At 52.5% G+C, this 27,197-nt stretch overlaps 1 protein-coding gene across 1 annotated transcript in view; it reads left to right on the forward strand.

Moving 5' to 3' along the window:
* The window catches only part of MYOM3 (myomesin 3), a 48,289-nt gene extending 21,771 nt beyond the window's left edge, over positions 1-26,518 (forward strand). Inside the window, exons 15-37 of the mRNA XM_025447503.3 lie at positions 786-969; positions 2,265-2,439; positions 5,316-5,437; positions 5,873-6,060; positions 6,351-6,477; positions 7,504-7,682; positions 10,395-10,509; positions 11,502-11,658; positions 12,352-12,461; positions 13,942-13,986; positions 14,854-14,990; positions 16,573-16,717; positions 16,855-16,914; positions 17,285-17,352; positions 18,555-18,665; positions 20,555-20,642; positions 21,183-21,221; positions 21,464-21,572; positions 22,672-22,835; positions 23,067-23,103; positions 23,302-23,324; positions 24,063-24,118; positions 25,073-26,518. Of these exons, the coding sequence (XP_025303288.1) occupies positions 786-969; positions 2,265-2,439; positions 5,316-5,437; positions 5,873-6,060; positions 6,351-6,477; positions 7,504-7,682; positions 10,395-10,509; positions 11,502-11,658; positions 12,352-12,461; positions 13,942-13,986; positions 14,854-14,990; positions 16,573-16,717; positions 16,855-16,914; positions 17,285-17,352; positions 18,555-18,665; positions 20,555-20,642; positions 21,183-21,221; positions 21,464-21,572; positions 22,672-22,835; positions 23,067-23,103; positions 23,302-23,324; positions 24,063-24,118; positions 25,073-25,366 (2,733 nt within the window). The 3' untranslated portion in view covers positions 25,367-26,518. The remainder of the gene's footprint in view (positions 1-785; positions 970-2,264; positions 2,440-5,315; positions 5,438-5,872; positions 6,061-6,350; positions 6,478-7,503; positions 7,683-10,394; positions 10,510-11,501; positions 11,659-12,351; positions 12,462-13,941; positions 13,987-14,853; positions 14,991-16,572; positions 16,718-16,854; positions 16,915-17,284; positions 17,353-18,554; positions 18,666-20,554; positions 20,643-21,182; positions 21,222-21,463; positions 21,573-22,671; positions 22,836-23,066; positions 23,104-23,301; positions 23,325-24,062; positions 24,119-25,072) is intronic.
* The last annotated feature ends 679 nt before the right edge of the window (positions 26,519-27,197 follow it).

Raw genomic sequence — 27,197 nt, forward strand, 5'->3', positions numbered from 1 at the left:
GAGTCAGGGGTGCAGAGACCACTGTTAAGAAGATAAATCAGGAAAATACTTAGCAAATTAATTAGTGGTAGGCCCTAAGGAGAAAGACTAAAATCAAGGAAGGGGTTTGAAGTGTTAGGGGACGGGATGATTGGCATTTTAGACGGGGGACCGAGGAGTCCTCCCTGAGAAGGTGAGTTTTGAATGAGAAGCCCACCAGAGGTTTCTAGAGGGAAGAACATCCCAGGCAAAGATTGTTGCACTGAGGGAGATGTGGCTGTGGGCAGCCAGGGATGTGATCTGACTTGTGTTGTGAAGGGATCCTTCTGACCATCATCTGGAGAAAAGAGTGATGTAGTTCAGGTAAGAGATGATGGCGGCTTGGATCAAGGCTATAGCAGGAGCATTAGGGCGGTAAGCCATGGTTGGATCCTGGATAAATTCTGAAGGTGGAGACCACTGGATTTGTTGAAGGAGCATATTTGGGGTGTGAGGGACAGAGGGCAGGAGTCCAGGATGGCTTCAAGGCTTTTGGCCTGAGCCACGGGAAGGATGGGTCCCCACAACCAAATGTGGATGGGTTTGGGGACAGATGCAGAGTGGAGTTCCGGATATGTTGAATGTGGGATGCTCAGTAGGCATCCAGGCAGAGATGTGGAGGAGGCTGCTGGGTCCAGAGCTCAGTGTCCAGAGGCCGCCCGGGACTGGGCTTAGAAGTTAATGAGAGCATGTGTGGAAGTGCCCCGGCCCAGAGCCTCGGCCCAGGCAACTGCTTAACCGGTGTGTATTTCTCTCCTTTGTCACAGTCAGTCATAGGAAGTGGCACCTGGGAGGCCATCAACTCAGAAACTCCTGTGAAATCCCCAAGATTCGCCCTTTTGGATCTGGAAAAAGGGAAGTCCTATGTCTTCAAAGTGCGAGCAATAAACCAGTATGGCATGAGCGATCCCTCGGAGCCCAGCGAGCCCATCGCCTTGAGGGGGAAGCCAGGTACCCATGTGATGCAGGAGATGGGGGCAGCCCAGACCAGGCCACTGGGACCTGTCGCTGCAGGGACAGAGCCATACTCAGAGTCCCTGACCCCTTCTACCCATCATGAAGCTGAAAAGCAACATGATCTCAGGCCTATCAAGCTTCAGAGCATCAGGAATCCCATCTCTCCGGGTGGGGAGTTTGTGAGAGTATGGGAATTTTTTTTCCAGATCAATAATTCACAGATTGCAGGATCCAGCTGGTCCGACGCAGGGGCCCAGTGTGAGCAGGTGGTCCCTCGGTTCTTAAGCTGTCCCACCCCAAGCTCTGGCTCACCGGGCAGGACACGTCTCAGCCACAGCGCAGCGTGCGCCTGAGCAAGTCCTTTCCTAGCTGCGAACCTCGGTGTCCTCAGCTGCCAAACATGTTGTTCCAAAGGCCTGGCTATCGCTCCCACTTCTGCCCCTCCAACTCTCCCCCGTGCAGTGCCACCCTGGTCCCCACCTCCTGCGGCCCCTCCCTCTTCTGAGGCCTCTGGATTCTGGGGTTCTTCGAGTTTTGATAAGAGCAGATCAGAAGGTTCCCTGCAGCTGTCATGACTGACTGGCCCTTTACAGAGCCCAGCTGCAGCACTACCTATTCCAGAGGAGTCCGGTGTGCTGCAGGCCCGTGTGGGGGAGATAGCGGAGTCCTAGATTTGCTCTGGTCCAGTAATTTAGGAAATATATATATACACACATACAGATATATGTATGCATATGTATTATGTGTGTGCATATTATATATATACTCATAGCAAATATGAATGGGTTGGTGAATAAGTGATGTTTTCCTCTCATTCTGGCCCAATTAACACTTAGACGTGATTCGGGGTCTGGCCAGTGAGCAGTGTGTGATCAGACCACAAGGAAGTTTAGGGCAAAGTTCCAGTACAGTTCAGTAAAGGAAAGGAGAGAAAAAGAGAGGAGAGGATGGGAGGGAAGGGAGGACAAAAGAAAAAACACTTACTTGTGTTAGAAAAGTAAAATTATACAAAAATGAGAAAACACAAAAAAAGCAAAAGAGAGAGCATGGCGGGGGAGGGGACAGAGACTAAGGATTAATGACAGAGGCTTTGGTAAGGAAGCAGAGAGGAGGGGAGAGGGGGGAGGAAGGGGACTCTTGATGCCCCAGGGCATGTCTGCCACCCCCACCCCCATCGGCCTGGATCTCAGTGGGGGCTCCACGCAGCCTCTCCCCACCTCCCCTCCCTCCCCAGTCTGTTAGGCCGGGTCACTCAGCCTCCTCACACAGCCCACATTTCTGTTTTTTAGCTACTCTCCGTCCTCCAGCTCAAGTTCAAGCGTTCCGGGACACACAGACGTCTGTGTCCCTGACCTGGGAACCTGTGAAAGACGCCCCAGAGCTCCAGGGTTATTACATCTACTCCCGTCAGGCAGGATCATCCGAGTGGCAAACGGTTAACAACAAGCCCATCCAGGGCCACAAGTGAGTCTGCTCCCCCCTAACTCCACCTCCTGCAAGGATGAGCCCTAAGGATCCTGGCACCTGCCATTTGACAATGAGGCGCTGTCCGAGCTCTTCTATATTGGGTCACTTAGTCTAGCTGCCATCCTTTGAGTTTAGGACTAGTTTTTTTTTTTTTAAAGATTTTATTCACTTATTCATAAAAGACACACAGAGAGAGGCAGAGACACGCAGAAGGAGAAGCAGGCCCCTGCAGGGAGCCCGATGGGGGACTTGAACCCTAGACTCAGGATCACGACCTGAGCCGAAGGCAGAAGTTCAACCGCTGAGCCACCCAGGCGTCCCTAGGACTAGTATTTTTGTTATCACTGTACAGATGGTGACACTAAGGCATAGAGCACTTAGGTAACTTGCCCAAACCCCCTTAGCTGGTAGCGGAAAACTGGGACTTGACCCGAATGGCCTTTTATTCCACAAACACTGGCTGAGGGCCTGCTGTCTGCAGAGGTGGCGGACTGGGTCTTGTCGGTCCAGGAGCTTAGAGACAGAGAGAGGGCAGAGGATGCAGCCACGCACCCCTCACCCGCCTGGTGCCCCTGCACTGACACTTGCCCTCCCGGAGCCTGGGATCCTCTGTCAGCTGGAGGGGGTAGCACCAGACTCTCCTCCCCGCTGAGGCTCCCTCTTCACTTACAAGGCCCTGGTCCTTGCAGGAATGGTAAACCTTGAGGCTCTTGGGCTCATGACTTCTGTCACCTGGGGGCTCTGTGGGGTCAGGGGCTTGGGTGGTGATACCCCATCCCTTCCATTTCCATCAGACGGCTGGCTGGGCCCTGAGCACCGCCAGCTGGACTCCCCTTGGACATGAGGCCTTCAATCATCTTACCCAGAAAGGACAGGACCGTGTACCCCACAAGTCTCTGGTGCCTCATGGTCAGCTATGAGGGGTCACTCATAACTTGTTATTACTAAAGTTCCCAAATTGGAGAATCATCAGGTTTTTTTTACAAATTCTGACAGATTTGACCAAGTTGTTCCTAGAATGACATCTCTCCCCCAACTTGCGTTCAATATGCTTCCCTGAGGGGAGCCAGGGGTTGTGGGACAGTCACCTGAAGGGAGTGGCACCTCTGGGACATATATCATACATGGGGGGGGTGGCACGCTCCTCTGGTTTGTAGAGAACATGTGTGCATGCCACTGGTTATGTGTGTCATGGCTGGAGAGAGGCTCCAGCCTCCACTGCTCAACCACCACGGCCCACGGGTGCTGCCTGTGTGATGGTGTAGAGGGAGCCCCGTTGGGCTGTGGGGGTCCGGTTCCCTGCTGTATTATCCAACCCCGCAGAACTTGGCTCTCACTGGAGATGCTCAAGCACCATCTGAGTGTCTGAATGAATGACTAGCAAAAGGGCAGGCTCTTCTCTGGGATTCAGGACACCGGGCAGCGGTCCAGGCCGAGTTCCTAACTGGCCGTATGCTCTTGGCTCACCTCTTTGCTTCTTGGGGAGCCCCCTCCCACCTATAAAAGGGAGAAACTGGACAGTGTGATCCACAAGGGCCCCTCCCACATCCCAACATTCAATTTCATCCCCATCTCCAAAACGGGTAAGCCACCGTACCTCCCTCAGAAGGTGTTGTGACAAGTGCTCGAGTTTGCATAGATGACAGGGAAAGCCAGTGCCAGGCGTATGTGCATGGCTGCCGTCACAGCTGTCATCGTCATCATCTGTTGTCAACAGGGGCTGGTCCAGGGAGCCATCCCAGCCTCACCTGATCAGGAATTCCCTGAGCTTCATTCCCCTGGTGATTCATCCCTCTTATTGAGGTGTGCTTCCCCGTTAGCATGTCCCTGAGCAGGGAACGAGTTGCTATGTCTGCCATCAAGGGTTTTATCAAGAAGGGACAGGGTGAGGACATTTTTCTTTACACCAGAGTGTGTCTGCATGACAATTATCTTTGAGAGTCTTTTTTTTAAAGATTTTATTTATTTAATTATTTATTTACTTATTCGAGAGAGAGAGAGAGAACACAAATGGGGAGGGGGGCAGAGGGAGAAGCAGATGTCCGGCTGAGCAGGGAGCTGTGATGTGGGGCTCCATCCCAGGTCCTGGGATCATGACTTGAGCTGAAGGTGGGTGCTCAACTGACTGAGCCACCCAGGCGCCCCTCCGTGAGGGTATTTAAATGGACTTCCAGCTTTAGAATCACAACACTCATGATAAGAGCCACTGTTGTGTTTCAAGATTGAGGCCCAAAGTTCTAGAGATGCACCAGGTAGCACAGCTCAGGGGCTGGCTACCTGGGCCCTCAATGGTTAGCTTTCCCAGCATATTTGTATTCTAATGGTGGGCTCTAAATGAGCCAGACCCTTTAAAATCTTTTCCCCCCAGTTTTACTGAGAAAGAATTGACATACATGACTGTGTGAGGTCAAGGCGGACAGCATGATGGTCTGATTTACACATATTATGAAATAATAACCACCAGAGGTTTAGTTAACATCCATCATCTCATATAGATACGCTAAAAAGAAAAGAAAGAACTGATTTCTCCTTGTGATGAGGACTTTTAGGATCTATTCTCGTAACACCTTTCCTGTATATCACACAATGGTATTAACTGTGCTCACCATGATGTGTGTTACAACCCGAGCACTGATTTACCTTATAAATGAAAGTTAGTACCCTTTGACCAACTTCCTTCAATGTTTCGAATCTTAATAACTTCACCCTCCAGAGTGCAGGCATCGCTTTGGGGGCAGCGGCAGGGGCAATATCTTTTAGGTAAGAACTGACCCCAAATGTCAAATCCTACTGCTGGTGGGCTGTTCTAGAAAGTTCAGGGATGCCTGCAAGCTGTTTGGCCCTCCCTGAAAGCTTGCACATTTCCCTTCCAGGTTTACAGTTCCCGGGCTAAGGACAGGGAAGGAGTACGAGTTTTGTGTCAAATCAGTCAGCGAGGCTGGGGTAGGTGAGAGCTCAGCCATCACCGAACCCATCAGGGTCAAGCAGGCTCTGGGTAAGTCCAAAGGGCAGGTGCAGCCTGCACATCTCTTGGGGGCAGCCCTGGGCTGGGCAGACAGCAGGGCTGGCCAGAGAGAGACCACATCTTGGAGGGTCCAATCCCAGAGGCCAAGGGGGTATAAATCCTCTGAGGGGTTCTAGAGTTGATCCACACACACACACACACACACACACACACACACACACACACTTTCCTTTGGGGAAGAAATGACAATGGTCTGAGGCCATAGGGGAATGTCTGACTAGCTCTGAGGCCCAGGTGCCCTCCAAGTAGCCGAGTTTGGGTTACCAGCAAATGCTGCTGGCTAAGTTAGTACCCCCAGAGCAGGGTGGGCATCCACTGCAGGAGGCTTGTTGGCTCTCTCAGGCCCCACTGCCCAATCCAGCCACCCCTAGGAAGCAGCAATCCTCACCTCCTCCCTCCCCACAGCCACACCATCCGCCCCGTATGATTTCGCACTTCTGAACTGTGGGAAAAATGATATGGTCATTGGGTGGAAGCCCCCCAAGCGTCGTGGAGGTGGCAAGATCCTGGGCTACTTCCTGGACCAGCATGACTCAGAGGAGCTGGACTGGCACCCAGTCAACCAGCAGCCCATCCCTACCCGGGTCTGCAAGGTAAGCCTGGAATGGGGCCACTGGCTTGGTGTCCTGGACTATGCAGGTGGAGACCAGAGGTCACTATTGGAGGTTCAGAAGTCAAGAGAGGCCTCAGATTCCCTGGACTCAATAATCTGGCTAATTTTCAAGTACAGATTCACTTGATTGAGCTCATTTAAGTCCCCATGGACTTCCTGCTCTGACTTCTCCCCTGTCACTGTACCGCTTTCCCCTTCGGCCCCAGCTCTGCGGAGGGAGGGGGGGTCACAACCTTTCACATTTGTCACCATCTGTCTCTGCTCCTCAAGGTCAGTAACCTTCGTGAAGGCCACTTCTATGAGTTCCGTGCCCGGGCAGCAAACTGGGCAGGTGTTGGTGAACTATCAGCGCCCAGCAGCCTGTTCGAGTGCAAAGAGTGGACGATGCCCCAACCAGGTGAGAGGTCTGAAGATGCCGAAATTCAGTACCTGCTCTTGCTCCCCCTCTCTCCCCACCAGTCCAACCAGTAAAAGGAGAATCACTGAGCTTTCTATGCATCCAAGCTTGCTCTGTTGGTCCCAGGCCCCAGACCACTGGCCCTTTCCACCAAGAGACCCTGTAATCTCTGATACAGTCTTAACTCTGCCTTAGAGGACCCCTGACCTTGGCCATCATCTGGCCCTGTAACTTCAGCAAAAATTATCCCCTAACTCAACACACCATCTGAGCTCTGACTCTGGCCACAGACCAATGTCAAACCCCAAGGGCACACTGCTAGGGTGACCGACACCCCACATGCCACTCCCACAACCCCATTAGATTTCCCCAAGTGAGCCCCCATCTCCTATCTAGGAAGGAAGGATCACAACCTTCCATCATTCCGTTCAGCTCAGTGCTGGTTTTTTCAAGCAAATTGTAGATAACTAGCATGTGTGATGCTTTAGACAATAATTATAAACAACTGATATTTATTGGGTATTTACCATGTACCAACAGAGTTCATAAATTATGCCATTAATTCTCATAACAGCACTAGATTATAAGAACTATCATTATCTCTATTTTACAGATGAGGAGACAGGAACACAGGAGCTAAATAACTTACCCAGAGTCCCCATGGCCTGAAAGGGTCAAGCTAGGGCATGAACTCCAGTGATCTGACTCTGGAGGTCACACCTTGGCCCCTCCACTAATCACAAAAACACCAAAGACGTGAGAAGCATTACTGCTGCCTGGGTTAGGAAAGGGAAAGATCACAGATACTTCCAGAAAAAGTGGTGCTGAGCACATTTTGAAGAGTTAACCCTATTTCAGGCCCAGGCCAAGAGCAAGCTTTGTCATGACGCCAAGGCCTGCCAGGTCCTCACTGTGCCCAGGGCAGGCGCTTCCAGGCCCTGTTGTAACTGACAGCTTGACAAGGTTGATGACTGCCTTGCTGCCCAATGCTGGCTGGCCAACTCCTCCTCTACCCTCCTCCTACAGGTCCCCCGTATGACGTGCAGGCGTTTGAGGTACGGGCCACCTCCCTGATGCTCAAGTGGGAGCCCCCACTGTACACTGGAGCTGGGCCGGTCACGGGCTACCGCATCAGTGTCCAAGAGGAAGGCTCTGAACAATGGAAGCCAGTCACCCCAGACCTCATCTCTAACACCCACCTGAGGGTAAGTCCCTGCTTCTTCCCCCCTACCCACCCTGAGCCTTCCCGTCCACTGAACAGTACAGGACTACAGAACATCAGAGCTGGAAGGACCCTCAGAGATCACTGCCCTCACTTAATGTCAGCAGAGGACCAGAGAGGGGAAGTGGCATATCCAGGGTCACACAGGAAATTGAAAGTCGGGCTGGCTGGCTGGTTGTCTTAACCTGCTCCAAGCTGGGCAAACTCCTCCCTCAACCCTCACTTATAATCAGCCAGGTATGTCCGCATTGGGGTATGCATATCCCTTGAGCCAGGAATTCGGCTTCTGGGATTGGATTGTAGGGAAATAATGAAGCAAGTGTGCAAAGGCCTAAGGACAACGGTGCTCACTGCAGCATTGTTTATAAAGGCAAAAGTTGGAAAAAATTCAAATGTCCATCAATAGGAGGTTTGCTTAAATAAATCAGTGCGTCCTTCAAGCAGAAACCTGTGCCAGGTGGTGTAAAGACTATGGGTGTTTAAGGAATGACAATGGTATAGACAATGACATAGACCGATGTGTATGTATTGACATGAAAATATATCCATCATATGTGGCTAAGAAGCAAAAGCAGAATATAAAGTAGGATATTTATGTCTGATAACATAGTGCATATACAGAGAGAGCGCATACATTAATAAAAATATACACAGATATGTCTTTCTTAATTTAAATGAGAAACAAAGGCTAAACTCTTGGGATAAATAAGAAATCTAGCAGAATCATTGGTTTTATTCACCTGTGGTGGTCGTTTTAACTCCACCAACTCACAGAAATTGCCCATGCCAGAAAACAAAGGGTCGATTGAAGCGTTCTTAGCAGACACAAACCGCTACCATAGACAATCGGTCGGAATCCCGGGCCTCGGGGTCCCTGAGGCCGCTCCCACACTCCCAACGCCCATCTCAGCAGCCTGCATGTCTCACGGGCCACCTGTGTTTGGAGGAACACTGGTGAGGACAGTTCTGTGATGTAGATTAGATTTTGTTTCCCGGAGCTCTAGGGACAGGGGAATATCTTCTCCAACTCATTTTGCTTCTCCAGCTCACTTTGTGCAGCAAAAACTACACACCAGGGGGTGGGGGGTGCAGTTTTCGAGACCACCCGTTAGCATCCCATCAGTTAGCAACCGAGAGAAAAGAAGGCAAGTTGGAGACGCCCAAAACAATGTGGAAAGAATAAGATACTAACAAACATGGTGCATGTCACGTTTCTACATGATTCATGTGCAGTTCAAAGTCTAAACAGATTTTTACAAAATTGTTATTTCTGGTCACCTCTCTGGGTGCAGCTGCCAGGGGAGCGTTAACCCTTTTCATTTTATAGTCTTCTCTATTGCCTTCATATTATCCCAAGGGTGTATTTTCTGATCATCAGAAAGAATGAAAACTTTCATTTTGAAAAAATAACAGTAAGGCCAGCTCACACAGAAGCAGGGAGGATAAGCCTTGGCCAGTGGAATGCTCTGGAACTCCGTAGTTTCTGCCCCATGGGGCCAGGCTCCCTGCAGGAGAGTCGGCCAGCGCTGGACAGCTGGCCCGAGAGCCGCACGGGATGGGCAGTCCCTCTGCCTCCTCACAGAGGTTGGCCCAGGCAAGGACTGGGCGGGCCTCGGCCCCTTGGCACCACTTCTGCCTTGCGGATCGTTGGCTGGCATTCGCTCAGTCATTTACTAAACACCTCTTGACACCAACTTAGTGCCACGTCTGGAACCAGGTCCTAGACGTAAAAAGCTAAATAGGCCCTGGTCTTTGGGCAACAGGCAATCAGCATGCTGTGCACTGTACCATTGACGGGGGGCCAGGGAGGGGGGGCAAAGGGATCCTAGGAGTTCCAAGGAGGAAGGCGAGAGACCCTTCCTGGAATCCTCAGTCTGCCCGAGCTGAGTGGTCAAGAATGAACAGGCGTTGGCTAGACCAAGAAAGAGAGAACATTCCAGGCAGAGGGCCCAGCAAGGACAAGGGTGTGGAGCCGTGAGAGGGGAACGGAGGAGGTGACCGTGGGCACCCGGAGGGAGTCATGGGGTGAAGGGGGCATGCAGAAGGCTAAGGCCCGATGAGGAAGCCTTTAGGAACTAAACCTGGAAACCTGAACTTTCCCGAGAAGGCCGCGGGAAGGTTGGAACGCAATCAGACTGGCACCTCGGAAGAACTGGCGGAAGGAAAGGTGGAGCGGGAAGAGGGGCCCAGGGTCAGGGACAGCATCTCGGACGCTGCTGGACCAGTCCAGGAGAGCAGAAATGAAGCCTCCATCGGGACCGTGGCTGGGACGCCGGGAGGAGAAGCCACGTTCGAGAAACGTTAGGGACATAAGACGTGAACCGGGTGGGTGGACGTGTAGGGCTCGAGAAGAAGATGTTGGAGACGATGCCCAGGCCTCTCCCTGGGTGATGGCCGGAGGAGAGATGGGTCGCAGGAAGGGGGCGAGGCAGCTGGTGACTTGGGCGCACAGAGTTGCGGGTGCGTAGGCGCGGGAGGCGATTCCAGCCCGGGGACCCCTACAAACTGGGCCTGGGCAGAGCACGGCGCTCCGGGCCCGCTCCCCACGCCAGGGCGGCCTGTGCCCTAACTGGGTTCCACAGGCGAGTGGCTCCCTGCACCCCCCGCCCCTGTGGCCGGGGCTGTAGGAAGGGCCAGTCTGACGTCCTAGGTGCTCACCCTTACCCACCCCTCTACCCCCCACCTCCACCCCCAGATCTCTGACTTGCAGCCGGGGAAGAGTTACGTGTTCCAGGTCCAGGCAGTGAATTCAGCAGGTCCGGGACAGCCGTCCCTGCCCACCGACCCCATACTCCTGGAGGACAAGCCAGGTAGGGGCAGGCGGAGGCGCCGGCACCACAAGGCCAGACTGTGCCATCGAGGACAGGCGGAGGTCAGATGGGGGTCGGGAGAAGCAGGTGGATCAGGACGGGGCCCCCTCCCACTGCCACCCTCCCCGTCTTCTAGCTCTGCCTTTCCTTCTTGCCTATTTCTCCCCCACCCCCCACTCCCGTTTATTTATGTGGGAGCCCAAGATATGAACATTTCTATTTGATGGGGTCTTCCATTCTTTCATATGCCAAATTCATAAACTCACACAACCCTTTGTGGATATTTAAAATAATACCCAACTGCATTCCAGATGCTACACGAGGCTTTGTCTGTCTTGCAGTCACAACTGCTGAGGTCCCCTCCTACCACACACACCATGTGCTGTGCTAGGTCCTCCCACGGCCCTGGCCCTTGCGACAAGCCCCCAGGTGAGGGATCATTGCCCACACTTTAGAGCTGATTTTTGCTGTAGCTCAGAAGTTAAATGATCTGAGCACACAGCCGGTATGAGATGGAATCACTCCGCTCTGCAAACTCTAAAGCACATCTTCTTTCCATTCTTCTGCTTATTCCTTCATTCAACGAATATTTGGTGACACCCACATTGCACCAGGGTCAGAGCAGTGACAAGAAAGCAAGGCCCCTTGCTCAAGCATGGGGGAGGGGCAGGAAGGACAGTAAGCCAGGTACCGATGACGTGAAGGTGATCATATAAGAGGATAGTAAGTGCTAGAAAGGAAATGAACAGGGTGGTAGGGTGGAGTGAGGCTAACTTTAGCCAGAGCAGTCAGGGATGGCCTCCCTGAGGAGGTGTGACATCTGAGCCGAGAAGGGACTGATCGCACAAGTCCTTGGAGGCCACGCAAGGATACTGGGGTTTATTATTTTATTCAAGCACCGTGGACAGCCATGGAAGGTTTAAGCAGGGAGGTGTAGGACCTGGCTTATTACTTCTAAATGTCCCGTGCCCTCCCTTGGATCCTGCCCTCAGATGCCCGAGAGATCGAGGTTGGGGTGGATGAAGAAGGCTTTATCTACTTGGCTTTCGAAGCCCCCGAGGCCCCTGACTCGGCGGAGTTTCAGTGGTCCAAGGACTACAAGGGCCCCCCAGACCCCCAGAGGGTCAGGGTCGAGGAGAAAGCTAACAAGTAAGTGAGGGGAGTGGGAGGTGGCGGACCCAGTCCACAGGTCCCAGATGTTGTCGGGCGTGTCGCCGGAAGCTCATGGGTGAGACCGCCTGGCGGGACTCACAGATAATGGGCCTGACAGGGGCTGCTTGGTCCCTCTCCTAAGGATGCTGCCTGCCACCGTAGGGAGAAATGAGGGGACAGTACATTTAAGAGCAGACCGGGCAACATTCGTTGGCGATTCTTCTTCTGCAAGGAATGGCGTGTGCCTTTGCACCTGTGCTTCCAAGGCCACGCTAAGCACTTGGTTTCTAGTATATGTGCTGCCGAAGCGAGCACAAGCACTTGGTTTCTAGCCTTGGTTTCTAGTCACAAACAGTGACCTGCTCTTGGAAGAGGTCTGGGCTCAGCGTCTTCATCTGTAAAATGAGGGATAGGGGCCAGATGTCGAATGTCCCCCATGTCGCACTCCCCCACCCCCAGTAGCTCTGGCTTTGGCCCTGTCCAGACGATGACTTGAGCCATGGGGGGAGAGACAGAGCAGTGCAGCCAGTAGAAGACCCTGTGCCAGAGAGCCCCAGGGAGGTGTAAGGAGGCAACCATCCCTGCTCCGTAGCATGACCAGGGGTGCGTCTGGGGTACAGAGCCTCCAACTCCCAGGCCTCCGATGCACGAGGCACCTCACTGAGTCTGTGTTCTCTCTCTGTCTGCCAGGTCCAAGGTCATCCTGAAAGAGCCTGGCCTTGAAGATTTGGGCACCTACTCCGTGGTGGTCACCGATGCTGATGAAGACATCTCGGCCAGCCACACGCTGACGGAGGAAGGTAATGCCCTCCGCTCCACCGCCAGCTCCTCGGAGAGACAGGCCCTGATGGAGAGTCCCAAACACAAACATCCCCAGAGGCTGGCAAGAAGCAACAAAAATTAATGCAGCAGCAAGTTCCAAAGAAGTAGGCCCTCACCCACCCATTCAGTCAGCCAGGCGATTAATCAGGACTTATTGAGCACCTAGCGTGTGCCAGACACTGTCCTAGGCCCTGGGGGTTACATCAGTGAGTGCAACAGCCAAAAATCCCTGCTTGGTGGAGTTCACATCCTTCCTGTCTCTCTTTCCTTTTTCTACTTTTGATAAAAGCAAAGGTACCAGCATTCTTTCACCTTCTTCTGCAGCCCTGGAAATGCAACAGTGCAGTGTGAGGATAAATTGCAAATGGAAAAAAAAAAAAATTGCAAATGGCAGTTGGTCTGAAGAATGAGGATGACAGTAGGGAGCAGTGGGGACTGTGACAAACCAGGGAGTAGATGCTGCCTCTCAAGGGTCGTTCATGTTTGATTTAAGCAGAACTGGGACCAGGGCTGACAAATGACAAGACTCATGCTCTGCAGTCTCCAGAGTAACTGAGGGACAGACCATTGCCCGCTGATGATTGTACAGGAGACTCTCTGATTTTGTTAAGAATAAGAAGCCAAAAAATAATAATAATATTTTTTTTAAAAAAATAAATAAATAAATAAAAATAAAAGATTAAGAAGCCAGACAGGCTCAGGTTCCAGTTCCGGTTCCATAGTTTTCTGGCTGTTTGAGGTTGAACAAGTCATGTCACCTTTCTGGACCTCAGTTTGCTCATCTGTAAAGGGAGATCATAGTCCCTCGCTGCCCCAACTGAAACAACGTTATGCAGATACCATCAGATGATTCTATGGACTCTGGGGCTTACAAGGAAAGCGAAGTATGGCCTCTACCCCCTGCCAATTCTTCCATCAACACACATTTACTGAGCACCTACTGTGTACCAGACACTCATGTAAGTCCAGAGCTCAACTTAGCAGAAGACACAAACCTACAAACCTAATACACAGAAGCAGTAAGTGAAGAGAACTTTGCTGAGCTGCCCTTGAGGCTTGTAGACTGAAGTGCTCAGGATGGGGGGCCTCCCCCCTCAAGACGGGACAACATATTAGAGTGGGTTAACCCTGGGGCTCAGGAACCAGTGAGCCCAGAGTGCTCAGAGGTGGACAGTAATGTTCGCCCCACAGCCCTATGTGAAGACTAGTGAGGTAATGCAGAGCCTGGCACATGGTGGGCACTTCTCTGAGGAAGTGGCACTTGATCTTGGGGTGGCTGGCAGCAGCCCCCCACATCCCCCTCGGTGCTCCGGGGCCAAGGCCCACAGTGCTCATCATCACCACCTGTGTAGCAAGTGACTCCAGGTTGGCGGGGGGAGTCCCTTGGGATGGACCCCACGGCCCAAGCATTTCATTCTCTCTTTCATTCTCTTTTCCCCCTTGTTCCTCCTGTTCCAGAGTTGGACAAGCTGAAGAAGTTGAGCCATGAGATCAGAAACCCAGGTAAGCTGGGCCCCCTGGGGTGTCCAGAGCAGAGCTGAATAGGGTTGAGAGCCAGAGCGTGGGGGGTTGGGGGGTGGGAGGAAGATAGGAGCATCCAAGAGCTAGAGGGTCAGGGTCCATGAGAAAGGGGGAGGCCAGCAGGGTGTGAAGGGGGTAAGGTACCGAGGAGGGCTGTGTGGTTGGTTTCATCTCCTTATGATTATTATTATTGGCTCTTTAGTAGTTTGGATTTGGGATCCTCTAAACCCCTGCCTCCCGTCATTGGTGAGGAGTAGCCTGCAGTCCCTGGAGCAGGGGTCACGCACTTGGGCTCACGTTGGAATCTCTCTGAAAACTTTTCAAAGTCCCAATGCCCAGGCCCTGCCCTAGACACATCAGATAACCTCTGGGATGGAGCCCAGACATTGGTGTTTTTTGAAAATCCTCAGGGATCCAGTGGCCAGCCAGGTTGAGAAGCATGGCCTCAAAACCATAGGAACACCAAATGCTTCTCTGAGATAAATTCTATCTAGAGTGGTGGCGCCTGGGTTGCTCAGTTGGTTGAGCGTCTGCCTCCGGCTCAGGTCGTGATCCTGGGGTCCTGGGATCGAGTCCCACATCAGGCTCCCCACAGGGAGCCAGTTCCTATGTCTTCTCTGTGTCTCTCATGAATAAATAAATAAGATCTTCAAACAATTTTTCTATCTAGAGTAGCTGAAATGGAAACCCTCCTAAGGCCCCCATCCCGGTGGTGTGGCCTTCAGAGCTTCAAGCACTTTGCCCGCTCAAGGCCCAGGGTGCGCTGGAGGTGGGGCTGGCCTGGGAGTGAGCAGGGGGGAAGGAGGCCCCACCCACCCCCTCCGTGTCCCCATCCTCCCATCCTCCCAGTGATCAAGCTGATCTCGGGCTGGAACGTTGACATCCTCGAAAAAGGAGAGGTGCGGCTGTGGCTGGAAGTAGAAAAGTTGTCTCCCGCCGCGGAGCTGCATCTAATCTTCAACGAGAAGGAGATCTTCAGCTCACCGGTAACTGGGGGCTCAGACTTCTTAGGGGAGGCCCCCTGCCTTGAGGATGTGGCCTCTCGGGGCAGTGGTTCTCCACAGCCCAGCACCACCCCCTGGTGGACATTGCAGAAACAGCCACATGCTTTGGCTGACCCAATGGTGGGGTGAGGGTGGGACACCTGGCTTTGGGGGGGGGGGGCTCGTGGCTAGCTGCCCACTGATGCAAGGGACCCTCCAGATAAAGAATCCTCGTGCCACCCACAACTTTTGAATGTCCTACCATCCGTTCTTAAGATTAAAAACTCACATTCGTGCTCATAATTATCCAAGCCTAGACCCTAACTCTATAATATACAGGATTTCTGCACAGTTTTAATATACACCAAGTACAGGGTTATTCTATGAGCCCCTTCACCTATGCTCTTTCGTTCACTTTCCTGTCCTTCTCGTACCAAATAGCTCCTGATCCTCTTGCTTTACTTAACTTCTCTTAAATTCAAACCAGTTCATTATAAATCAGGGCAGCATGAGTGAGATTATGTTGGAGCATCTACTATTGAAATACATATGGCTTTTATTTCTTCTTCATATTACAGTCGTGGTGTTACATTGCTTTTCTGGAGGGGAAAAAAAATCATGTGTGTAGGTTGTATTAGATTCAACCACGAGCCGCCCGTAATCAACTTTTTACAAACATGGGAGGTTTCGATCTCAGGAGAAATTCAGTCGTGACATCCATCGTGTGATTTGCAAATTCCATCCCCAGATGGCACCGTGGCCACCAGAAGATACGTGTTACAGAGAAGGGCTGTGGTTCTGACAGAGGAGAAAGCGCTCAGGGCTGGGCGTCAGACTCACACCCACCTCCTGTGTGCCCCGGGGCAGTTCTCGTCACCTCTCTGTGCCTCAGTTTCTATATCTGTACAATGGGGCTGGTTGTCCCAGGATCAAAAGAAGCAAATGAGAAAATTGCTGTGAAAGTTGTGCATAAAGATTAATCAAGACCTTGGCACGTAAAAAAAAAAAAAAAAAGACCTTGGCACGTGGTAGAGGACATGTGACAAAGTCTGCACTCTTTAGTGCACAGCATTGGGACTATTGCTTGTCCCGACAGAAAAATAAACTAAAACTAGATGGCTCCCCCATATCATATATACAAATAAACCCAGAGGGAATACAGTCCTAAATGTGGAAAATAAGACTTTTAAGAGCTGTTAGAACGTGACACAATGGAAATGAATGTTAATTCTGGGTAGCAAGGACAGAGGCAGGCATTTTTTACATTATCCTTTATACTTTTGTGAGGATTTGTAGAAAATGTGGCACAGTAGGGGTTGGGGCTTATTATGAATTACAATTAATTCAAGCACCCAAGACTCTTTCCTGTGCCTGCTGGATCCCATAGGTGTTCCCAGGGCCCCCAGGGGTGGTGGACCCCAGTGTGTGGAAGCCTCGGAGTTACCCAGGGCCTCCCCTCGCATCTCGGAAGGCTCCTAACTCTGCACACATCCCCTCCCCACGTCCAAGCCGGCCCTGGGATAGGGCACAAATCTCCTGGGATAGGAAAAGAGCAAAACAGAATCTCCGGGTTTATTCTCCCCAGAACCGCAAGATCAATTTTGACAGAGAGAAGGGCCTGGTGGAAGTGCTCATAGAGAACTTGTCCGAGGATGACAAAGGGTCCTATACCGCTCAGCTGCAGGACGGAAAAGCCAAAAACCAGATCACCCTGGCCCTGGTGGATGACGGTCAGCCCCGCCCCACCCCCACCCCACCCACCCCCAGGTCCCCGCTCTCTGCTCTGGGGCGCCCCGTCCATCCCTAGGCCCCGTTCAGGTCCTGCGCTCCTCCTGGCTCATGCCAGCTCCTCCCTGTGTGTTCACAGAGTTCGACAAACTTCTGAGGAAAGCAGAAGCTAAGAGAAGAGACTGGAAGAGAAAACAGGGTAAGAAGTGCTGGGGTGCAGTTCGGACGACGTGGCCACCAGGCCGGCGGTGGGTGCTGGGCACCTGCGGGGCACCTGCCGGGCACCTGCCTGTCGGTGGGCTACTAGAGCCCAGAGGGAGGGCCGCTGCGGTGCAATCCAGGTGGGTCCTCGTGCAAGAACAAAACCCAGAGCGACACCCCTGAGAGCCGATCCACCCCTGAGAGTGACGCCTCCTTGAATTCCGCGCCCCAGTCCCTGCCTGGGCTGGGGCCCACCCGGCCTGCGGTCACTCGCTGCCCCTGCCTCGCTGCCCCCTCGTCTGGCCACCAGGCGGCGCCCTGGCGGAGCCTGGAGCTCTGACGGTGGGCGTGTTTGTTTGCGCTCCCAGGTCCGCATTTCGAGGAGCCCTTGCAGTGGAAGGTCACGGACGACTGCCAAGTGCTGCTGACATGCAAGGCAAATCCCGGCCCTGCCTCCGGCCCTGCCCCCTGGCCCAGTGCGGGGAGCGGGTGGCTCGTCCCCAAGCCCGGTGGCCGTCCTTGCCCACTTTCCCAAATTCCTGTGCTTGGCTGAGGCCCAGGAGCAGCAGCCCCAGGGAGACCACATTTAACTGGAAAACAAAACCACCCCCTGGAGAAACCCACCAATCAGTGTGGTTTGGGTCAGCCTTCAGCCAGATCTCCTGGCTGTTCCGGGAAAGGGTTCTCTAGGGCCTGGGCATCTGGGAGCATGTGAGGATCTGTATATTGAGAGGGATTCCCTGATGTTTATTAGGGACATCAGGGTCTGATCAGGGACATCAGGGACACAGGGCCTTGCCAGACCCTGTGCTCAGTGCTCATCTGCCTCACAATCATCTGTGAGATAAGCATGGACCAGAAAACAGGTAGAGAAATAGCTCAAGACCGCATGGTAAGAAGTAGATCTAGAGCACGGTTTTCACCCAGTCTGTCTGACTCCAAAGCTGAGGCCCCTTCTCCGCACCCTGCAGCCTTTTTAGATGACTGGGGAAGGGCAGGAAGGGTAGGGGGAGTGCTCTCCCAGAATCATATCCATTCAGCTAACTCAAAGCAGATACTATGCAGCAGATACTCTGCATGGCACTGAGGACACAAACATGAAGAAGTGAGGTCTCCTTAGGCCTCTAGGAGCCCAGGGGTCTGAGGCAGGATCCTTGGAAAACAGCATGCCCTCCTGCTGTGATCCAGACACGTGCAAGAAATTGGTTAATCATGATAGGGACACTCTGGGGTGCTTCACGGAAGGCTTCCTAGAGGAGGTGACATCTAACCTGCATCTGTAAGTTGCAGAAGCAAGGAAAAATGGGAGTAGGGAAGAGATCAAAAGTGAAAATCATTAGTGAAAATCCAGAAACCAGAGAAGAGATACGGTGTGAGGAAGGAATAGCTGAGACCTGGGAGGGAATTAGCTAAGAGTGAGTATGGGGGTGGGGGAGAGTCAGATTTGTAAAAAAAAAAAAAAAAAAAAAAAAAAAAAAAAAAAGAGAAAAAGAAGAAAGAAAGAAAGGAGAAAGAAAGAAAAAGAAAGAAAGAAAGAAAGAAAGAAGAAAAGAAAAGAAAGAAAAATGTGGTGAGTTGAGTTTTTAGTTAAAAAAAGAGAAAGTTTGAGGAAGTCTCTTCATTCCCCATCTCCCTCAGGCGACCAACACCAAGAAGGAAACCCACTTCCAGTGGTTCTTCCAGAAGAGAGAGGCACCGGATGGTCAGTACGACCCCCAGACTGGAGTGGGAATTCTGTGCATCGAAGAGGTAAGTGCAGCTCCAGCTTCATGTCTCCTACCCTCCAGGCAGCACCAGGAGCACTGGGCAGGGAGTCAGGGGCAGGGCCAGAATCAGGGTGAGGCACGTGAGGCACTCACTTTGAGTGCAAAATTTAAGGGGGCACTAAAAACCCAGTAAGCGAGATTAATAATATTTCATGCAGTGTTTTTTACAAAAAATTAATGCAAAAAAAGCCCATGGAGGGGAAAATAGCAAAATCTTAAATAAAGAAGGAACAATAATACTGATTTTTTTCCTTTTTATTTGGATTCCATTTCTGGCCCTGCCACTGTGTGGCCTTGGGCTAGTCACCATCCTCCTGTGACCTCGGTTTTCATCTGTTACATGAATGGGTGGGAAGGGATGCTCTCTCCGGGCACCTGGGTGCTCAGTGGGTTAAGCCTGCTCCCTGCTCAGTGGGGAGCCTACTTCTCCCTCTGCCCTGCCCTCTACTTGTGCGCTCTCCTGCTCTCCCTCCCTCTCTCTCTCTCTCTCTGTGTGTATTAAATAAATAAATAAATAAATAAATAAATAAATAAATAAATAAATAAATAAAATTTTTTAAAAAGATAAAACTCTTAAAAGAAGGGATGCTCTCTCAAAGATTTGTTCAGTCTAGGATTCAGGACAGGAATGCTTGCTCTGTGCGAGGCAGGTCTGGGCGGAGCAAAGCAGGGCTGGGGCTCCATTGTCCAGCCCATGACCACCTCCTGGCCTCCAGAGGAGGGTAGTCTGGTTACGATAGAAACATAAGGCTTGTTCTCAAACATTCCATGCTTTTCTGCCCTGCTGCTGGTCTCTGTGGCTTCACTGGGTGCCAGGGAGGACTGGCACCAATGCAGGTTTCCTGACTAGGAAGGAAAATAATGATTTCAGGGTCTTTCCCCAAATCCTGGCCAGGATTCGCCCTTTGTCACCTCCTTACACAGAGCTGGGCGTCAAGTAGGTGCTTAATAGCTACTGTGTCTTGTTATAACAGCCCGACCCACTGGCACAGAACTTTCCAGCTTCCAAAGGGTTACCTCCCTTGATCCTCACAGCAGCTACAGCACCTGGCCAGGGCAAGGATTGTGCCACCATTCTACAGACGAGTAAACGGAGGCTCAGAGGGTTTACATACTAAGACACAAGGCTGGAGAGTGGGGTCAGAAGTCACTCCAATCACCCTTCCCCCAGGTTTGGCTGGGACTTTGGCACCTTCACTGGGGAAAGAGAGGGGTACATAAGAGAAGACTATTGGGGTTCAGCCCTGTGATCCCCAGATTAAGGGCTGTCTCTGCCTTGGATTCTTCCTCAAAACAGACTATGTAGACCTGGAGTGGGAGGGACACTTCCAGGGGAAGGGGAAGCAGACAGCACTTCCCAGGGCCTGAAGGAGGTGCTTCAAAAGCACAATCCAAGTTCTTGCTTTGCTGAGTGTTAGTTCAGACTTCATTTGGGGATGACGAGCATGTGCCAGAAAGGAGCCCCTTGTCATGGGCCAAAGACAACTCACTTCCTTCAGGAGAAGTGCAGAGGGGTCCCCGGGGTTCTCCATCTGAGGACCTCCAGGGAGCAGGGTGGCTCAGGTTACCCTGTGAGGAGAGCTCATCATGCTCTGCTTGGCACAGCTGCCTGTGAATCCAAATGTGGGGTGTCTGCTTCTGCCCTCAGTTCCCCCTCACTCCCACCCTGGGCCCAGACCAAGCCTTGAACTTGGAATCGAAGAGCTCTGGAGCTAGAAGGAGCCTTAGAGATCACCCATTCTAGATGGTACACTGAGGCTCAGGGAGAAGAGTCTTACCTAAGATCACACAGCTAGGGGCGGGCCTGGAGTCCGGGCTGATTTGCACTCCTTCCAGAACCCATGCTGACACCATCATCTCTCTTCTTTCCAGCTGTCCAAAGAGGACAAGGGAATTTATAGAGCAACAGTTTCTGACGATCGAGGGGAGGATGACACCATACTGGACCTCACAGGTGAAGGTAGGAGCTGGCAATGTTAGAGATGGGCCAGGAGGACCCAGGAGGTCACACAGAATCAAGAGACATGATATGACCTGTGGGGTAAAATGTATGGGATCCCCATATCACTTGGGGCAACAGAGAGGCCAAGTGACCTCCCCAGGGCTGCACAGCTGGTCAGTGACAGAGGCCTGGTCTGTGACACCAACACCTATGTTCTCTGCAATGTACCACAGTGAGCCTAGGCTTCAAGACCCAAAGCCAGAGTTCATTCCTCCACCCTCCCCTGGGCCCCAGACTCCTCATCAGGCTGTTTGGTCCAGCCTCAAGAAAATTGTCAAGCTGACCCATTTGTCTTCCATCCATAGTGCCCCCTTGCCCCATCCATCAGGGAGTGCCCCAGACCCCCTCTACCCCCAAGCCATGGGAGTCATCTCACAGAGCTCCCCATGCTCTGAGCTGTCCATGAGTGTCACCAGCCTTTTCCAGGGACGTGCCCACCCCAGGCACATCCCTGGGAGGGCCCTACATCAACTAATCATTCTCTCTGTCTTCCTCCAGCCCTGGATGCCATCTTCACTGAGCTGGGCAGGATTGGTGGTAAGCAAGCCCCCCTCCCTGCTTTGCTCAGCCCTGTCCTGATGCAAAGACCCTCCAGGGCACCTCCAAACAGGCTCGGCTACCAGGCATAGGTTTATTTTCCAACCTCAAAGACTGAGGGAGAAGTTCCTGCCTCCTCACAATGAGGCATTCCCCCCACCACACCCCCAGAGCAGGGGTGAGCTGGCTGGCCCCCATGTGTGCTGCCCAAAGGACCTTGGCTTTCTCCTTTGCCTCTCCAGCGCTCTCTGCGACCCCACTGAAAATCCAGGGGACTGAGGAGGGGATCCGGATCTTCAGCAAGGTCAAGTACTACAATATCCAGTACATGAGAACCACCTGGTTCCACAAGTAAGTTGGCTTTGCCCTGGAGCCCTAGCCAGGCTGGGGTGGGGGCGTATAGGATGGAGGAGGACAGGCACATCTGCCCCAGAGCCCAGTCCCAAGGGATTGGTAGAGACAGGGTCTCCCACCAACTGCAGTGTCCTCAGAGGGAGTCAGAGACAGGGAACAGCAATTAACAGAAGGGAGGTTCCCCAGGGAAGGTGGGAACCCTGGTGATAAAATCATTTTTCCAGAACATCCATGGCCACAGAAGGATCATTGTCTTAGAGCAGCATCTGGGAACTGGGGCGGGGGGGGGCGGGGGAGGGAAGGATGCAGAACGGGGGAGAACCAGAAGGTCGGGTGGGTCACGGTGCCCTTGTGGGTCTTTGCAACCTTAGCAAACTGTGGCAGCCAGGCTGAGGGAGAGGTGCAGCAGAGACTGACTGAGTTCCAGGGCTTGAAGGCAGGATGGACAAGTTGTCCACAGAGACTCAGCCTGGAGCTAAGTGACCACAGACAGTTTGCGAGCATTATTTTCCCAGGGCTGCTTATCGTTTGCGTGCCTCGGCCTCGCAGAGCAGACATGACTGCCCCTGTCCCATGGAGAAGGCTAGGCCGACTTGGTCAAGTTTGTCAAATGAGTGAGAACCAAAGCCAAGAGCTCCTTTCCCAGCTAGAGTTACGGAGCCCAGTGATCAAGTCCAGAAGTGTCACTTCTGCGACATGACACTGAAGATGTGGACCAGGTGTCTCCAGGAATGGAGTTTAAGGAAAGAAAGGAAGGAGTTCTGTGGTTTTTAGGGGCAAGGGAAGGATGACTGTTAGAAGAAACACTAAAGGGTTTAAGCGGAGCAGAATGAAGAGGTGAGGAAGTGACCCCTGCCCCAAGGGTGGAGGAAGTGGTAGGCACTGACCCTGGAGCCCCGTGTCCTTAGATCCCCAGCCTGAAGGACATGTCACAAATATAGGCTCGGCACTGGAACACCACACACCTGGAAACAAAGCCCCAGGAGAGGAGTTTGGGGCAGGGGGTGCCTGCAGACCCCCAGCCAGCCAGCACCGATGAGCAGGGCGGCGCTGATGAGCTGAGCCGTGTCAAACATTTCTATGTCCTCATATCCAGAGAGAAACGCCTGGAGAGTGGTGACCGGGTGAGGGCTGGCAACACCCTCGATGAGATCTGGCTCCACATCCTGGACCCCAAAGACTCAGACAAGGGCAAATACACCCTGGAGATAGCCGCGGGGAAGGATACCCGGCAGCTCTCCACGGATCTCTCAGGACAAGGTGAGCTGTCCACCTGTCCGTCCACAGAGAAACCCTGTTTAGAAAATCCCAGAGTCCTTTGAAGGGCAGGGTGTGGGGGGGCCTCCCATCGCCCCACCCGATCCCAGCACTGCCCTGAGAGCCCACAGGAATGGGAGGACAGTGGAGGAGCAGTCATCGTGAAGCCCTGTCCTGCAGGGCACAGGGACTGAGGGGTGACACGCCTCTTCTCTCCCCCTTTCCTTCCAACAGCTTTTGACGACGCCTTCGCTGAGCACCAGAGACTGAAGTAAGTGCCCTTCGCATCTCTTGTGTGAACCAACTTGTCCATTCTGCCCCTTGGGGTGTGGTGCAAGCTGGGTACAAGGACCCCCTCCTGGGAGCCCCGGCCAGCTCTGCCCCTCCCGCATCACCCCCTCACCCTTCCCAGGCGGGCCTGTCCTTCAACAAGCGCAGCTCGAGCCTTTTCCCCATGTCTGTTTTTCAGAGCCCTGGCCATCATTGAGAAGAGTAAGTCCCCTCGCATTGCTGTTGTTTTCGTGTCTGAGTTTGGGGCAGCTTCCCGTGAGTTTATGCCTCTGGGCAGGTGTCTGAAGTCCTGGTTCCCCGTGGGGTCTGTGTGGCCGTGGCGGCAGCAGCACACAGGCAAATGGATGGAAAGGGGCCCGAGGATGGTGGACGTGGTGGGTGTGGACTGAGCAGGCCTGCAGACAAGGTCAGGGGCAGAAGCTGGGGCCTGCAAGGCCGGGAAGATGGGAATGGGGCTGGGCGGGCTCTCGAGGGGAGGCCTGGGGTGGGACGACCTCAGAGCTGAAGCTGGTTCTGGCTGTCGGGACCCAGGGGCCTCACCTAGTCCAGGCAGGACACAGTCCCAACCCTGGAGGAACGAGGCTTGGCCTCTGAGCAGCAGGGATGCCACCACCAAGCCCACATACGTTAGCTTCATCGGGTGTCCCCAGCCAGTTCCTCCTTCCCAGTTCTTGAGGGCCGGGGCACCTCACTGTCACCTCCAGGTTCCACCTGTTATAAGGATCGCTTCAGGTCAGTAACAGAAGCGCAGTAGGTCCCCTATCTTCTGTTAGTGAAGGCAAGGAAACATGGAAACAAATCTAAAGGTTTCCACCCAAAATGATGAAAAGAGAGAAAAGAATCATTGCTTAAAAATAAACCCCGGCTCTGCGGAATCTGATTCTGGGAAGCAGCTGGCAGGAAATCATTCATCACTGGTGTCTCTCTTTTCCCTTCCAGATCGTGCCAAAGTGGTGAGAGGCCTGCCAGATGTAGCCACCATCATGGAAGATAAGGTACTGACCACCCCAGCCCGTGGCCGGCGGTGCCCCTCTTGCTCCCTCTGTATCCATCAAAGCTCATGATACAGTGTAGCGCCATGGACTCAAAAACCAAATTTGCCGGCTCCACCAAGGCCAGGTCAAGTGGCCACACCTCACTGGTCATATGTGGTACAAAGGAAGACGCTGAGCCTGGTGTCAGGCCCACGGGCATCACAGACTTCTGTGAACTTGCATTTCCGTTACAGGAGTTCTAGTAGATGATCCCTAAAAGCCCTTCTAGAACTGAAAGTCTGCAAGCCTCACGTTCTAGAAAATGATTGCCGATGTGCATGTGGTGCTTACTTTGTGCCAGGCACTGTTCCATATATATGCACATACCTTAGTTTGTTTAACATCAAGGCAACCACAGGAAACGAGTCACTCTTCATAGCTGAGGAAACTGAAACCCAGAGGGGCTAAGAGACTTTCCTAAGGTCCCACAACTCGAAGGGACCGACCTGAGATTCACAGAGTCTGCATGTGCCCAGCTCCAGTCTGAGTGTTTGACCATTACACTACAGGGCCCTGTGTTAGAGCTTGTCCAAGAGGTTTCAAACCCGATTCATAAATCTTTGTATCAAAACAACATAGTCTTATTTGCACGGTAAAATCATAATCATAAAATGGCATGTATGCGACAAAAAGCAAGAAAGCAAAATTCAGGCCAGTCTGGGGCAGGTAATTGCTAGGGTGGTGATGGTCTGAAATTCTAAGTATTAGTCTAGAAAATTTGAGGAGGATGTGGGAATAAAATAAAACGTCTCTCCCTTTAATGTTATCCTTTTATGGCTTACAGTAGAACACACATAATTCATTTTTCACGGGGAGCAACTTGTACTGGGAGCTCTCTGGGGGGAGCGAAGGTGAATGCCAAGGCGGATTATAAGGAGGGGAGACTGAGCATTCCCTTCCTGTCCTTTCCAACAGACCCTGTGCCTGACCTGTGTCATCTCAGGAGACCCCACCCCTGAAATCTCTTGGCTGAAGAATGACCAGCCTGTCGCCTTCCTTGACCGCTACCGCATGGAAGTGAGGGGTTCGGAGGTCACCATCACCATCGAAAGGGTCAACAGTGAGGACAGTGGGCGCTACGGTGTCTTTGTCAAGAATAAGTATGGCTCTGAGACAGGACAGGTCACCATCAGCGTGTTTAAGCACGGGGAGGAGGCCAAGGTGCTGGAGAAGACGAGAGGGCATGCGGAGGCACCGCCTGTGTTCTAGTCTGCATGGACCAGTAGGGTCAACCAGTGGGTCACAGCCTGGCACAGGCCCTGGGTTGGGAGGGGAGGGGACAGGATGGAATGCAGGACGGGGTGGAGGGGCAGTGAGAGTGGCGTGGGCACACGAAGCCCAGAAGCAAAGACCTTGCTGGGGTCCTGAGGGGTTTTGGGGTATTGGGATCGGCACCGGACTTGCAGTGGGAGAACTATGTGCAAGACTCTGCTCCAAGTCCAACTCCGTGCGAGCCTTGCGTTTCTCATCTGCTAAATGGGAATTTCTGCTCCGATGGATTGTTTATGAAAGACCCTTGATAAACCATATTCTGGGGCTCTCAACAGGAGGCACTGTGCCTTCCAGAGGGCATATGGCAACGTCCAAACTTTTGGTTGTCACAACCGGGGGTGTCTGCTGGCGTCTAGTAGGTAGAGGCCAAGGATGCTCCTAACCCACAGCTCCCCACCACATAGAATTATCAGACCCCAAAGGGCGGTGGTGCCAAGGTTGATGAGCCCGGGCAGATCCCTTCGTTAGGAATCTGTATTTTCAATTCGCTTCCCTTCAGCAAACACTGATCTGAGCTCTACCTCTGCCAGGCGGAGGATATTACTGGAAGCCCAACCCACCCTCGAGGTTTCAGCCCAGTAGGAGAGACAGACCTGGGTACAAAAGACTCCAGGACAAGGCAGATAAGGATCACAAAACGGATCCAAAGAAAGTGCCACTAGTGGTCAGAGGAGGGAGATAGGTGTTCATCTCAATGGGGAAGGTGGACGTTAAAACACCTTCGCAGAATCAGCAGAATTGGTGTTGGACCCTGAAAAATAGGTCCAATTTGGCAACGGTATTGAGAGGAGGACATTTCAGGAGGTGGGGAGATGCCGCCTAGCTGGCCTTGGTGCCAGGCGGGAGAGGTGGATGACCTCAGGACCTCGCCCGGCTCAGGGCCTCTGCCTGGCGTGACAATACTGGTTGGCTTCAGTGGACCCCATTGGAGGGCATGTCAGGGCCCTCCAATTTCCTTCTTTTTTAAAATAAGATTTGGAGGGAGTGAGGTTTATAAAATTATAGATGTTTGTTGTAATATTTTAGGAAACCCTGAATATTATAAAGGATAAAATAAAGATCATTGATACTCCTGCCACCAGGAGATCACCGCTGCCTCTGATTTCTGGAATGGCTTCTGAACTTGAGGATGAAATGAATCTTTCCTACGTCTGCCACCTACACGTGTACGCAGGCGTGGTGGGTTAACTTGCACCCCCAGTTGTTCGTGTTCTGGGCTACATGGGGCAGTCAGACCAGGTGTTTAGCAGTGGGGTGGGGGATGGGGGCATGGGGGTGCAGGGGGGTGAGGGGGGGGAATGTGACTGGCCCTGGCTGGGAACAAGTATGGGAATTGTGCAGATCTTAGAGAGAAACACACCTAGGGTTGAAGCCACAAGCTCGCTGTGTGCTCTTGGGCAATTGTTTTCCTTTCTCTGGGCTTTGCTCCGTTTCCCATCTGTAGAACGAGAAGGCTGAACGATCATTTTTGAGGGCCCTTCCAGCCGACCCTAAAAGTTTAATCACCTCCCAGAACTTAACTCTCTCTTTTGCTTTGCTCTTCTCGAAACTGTGGTGCAAAAGAAGGCTCCATCCTAGCCCCTGCTTGCTCCCACTCTGGTACTTGGGATCTCAGAGTCGAGACTTGGCTTCTTTCATGTGTCACTGCAAAATATTACACATTTCAAAGAAATCGGAGAGCATGGTATCAACGCACTTCCTGCTTAGAGCCCTACCAGCCTCACATTTGCTTATGTAAGTACTGCGTCTTAACACAAAGCACTTCCGC

Source organism: Canis lupus, chromosome 2 (genome assembly GCF_003254725.2).
Source record: "Canis lupus dingo isolate Sandy chromosome 2, ASM325472v2, whole genome shotgun sequence".
In the NCBI taxonomy this organism is placed as follows: domain Eukaryota; kingdom Metazoa; phylum Chordata; class Mammalia; order Carnivora; family Canidae; genus Canis; species Canis lupus.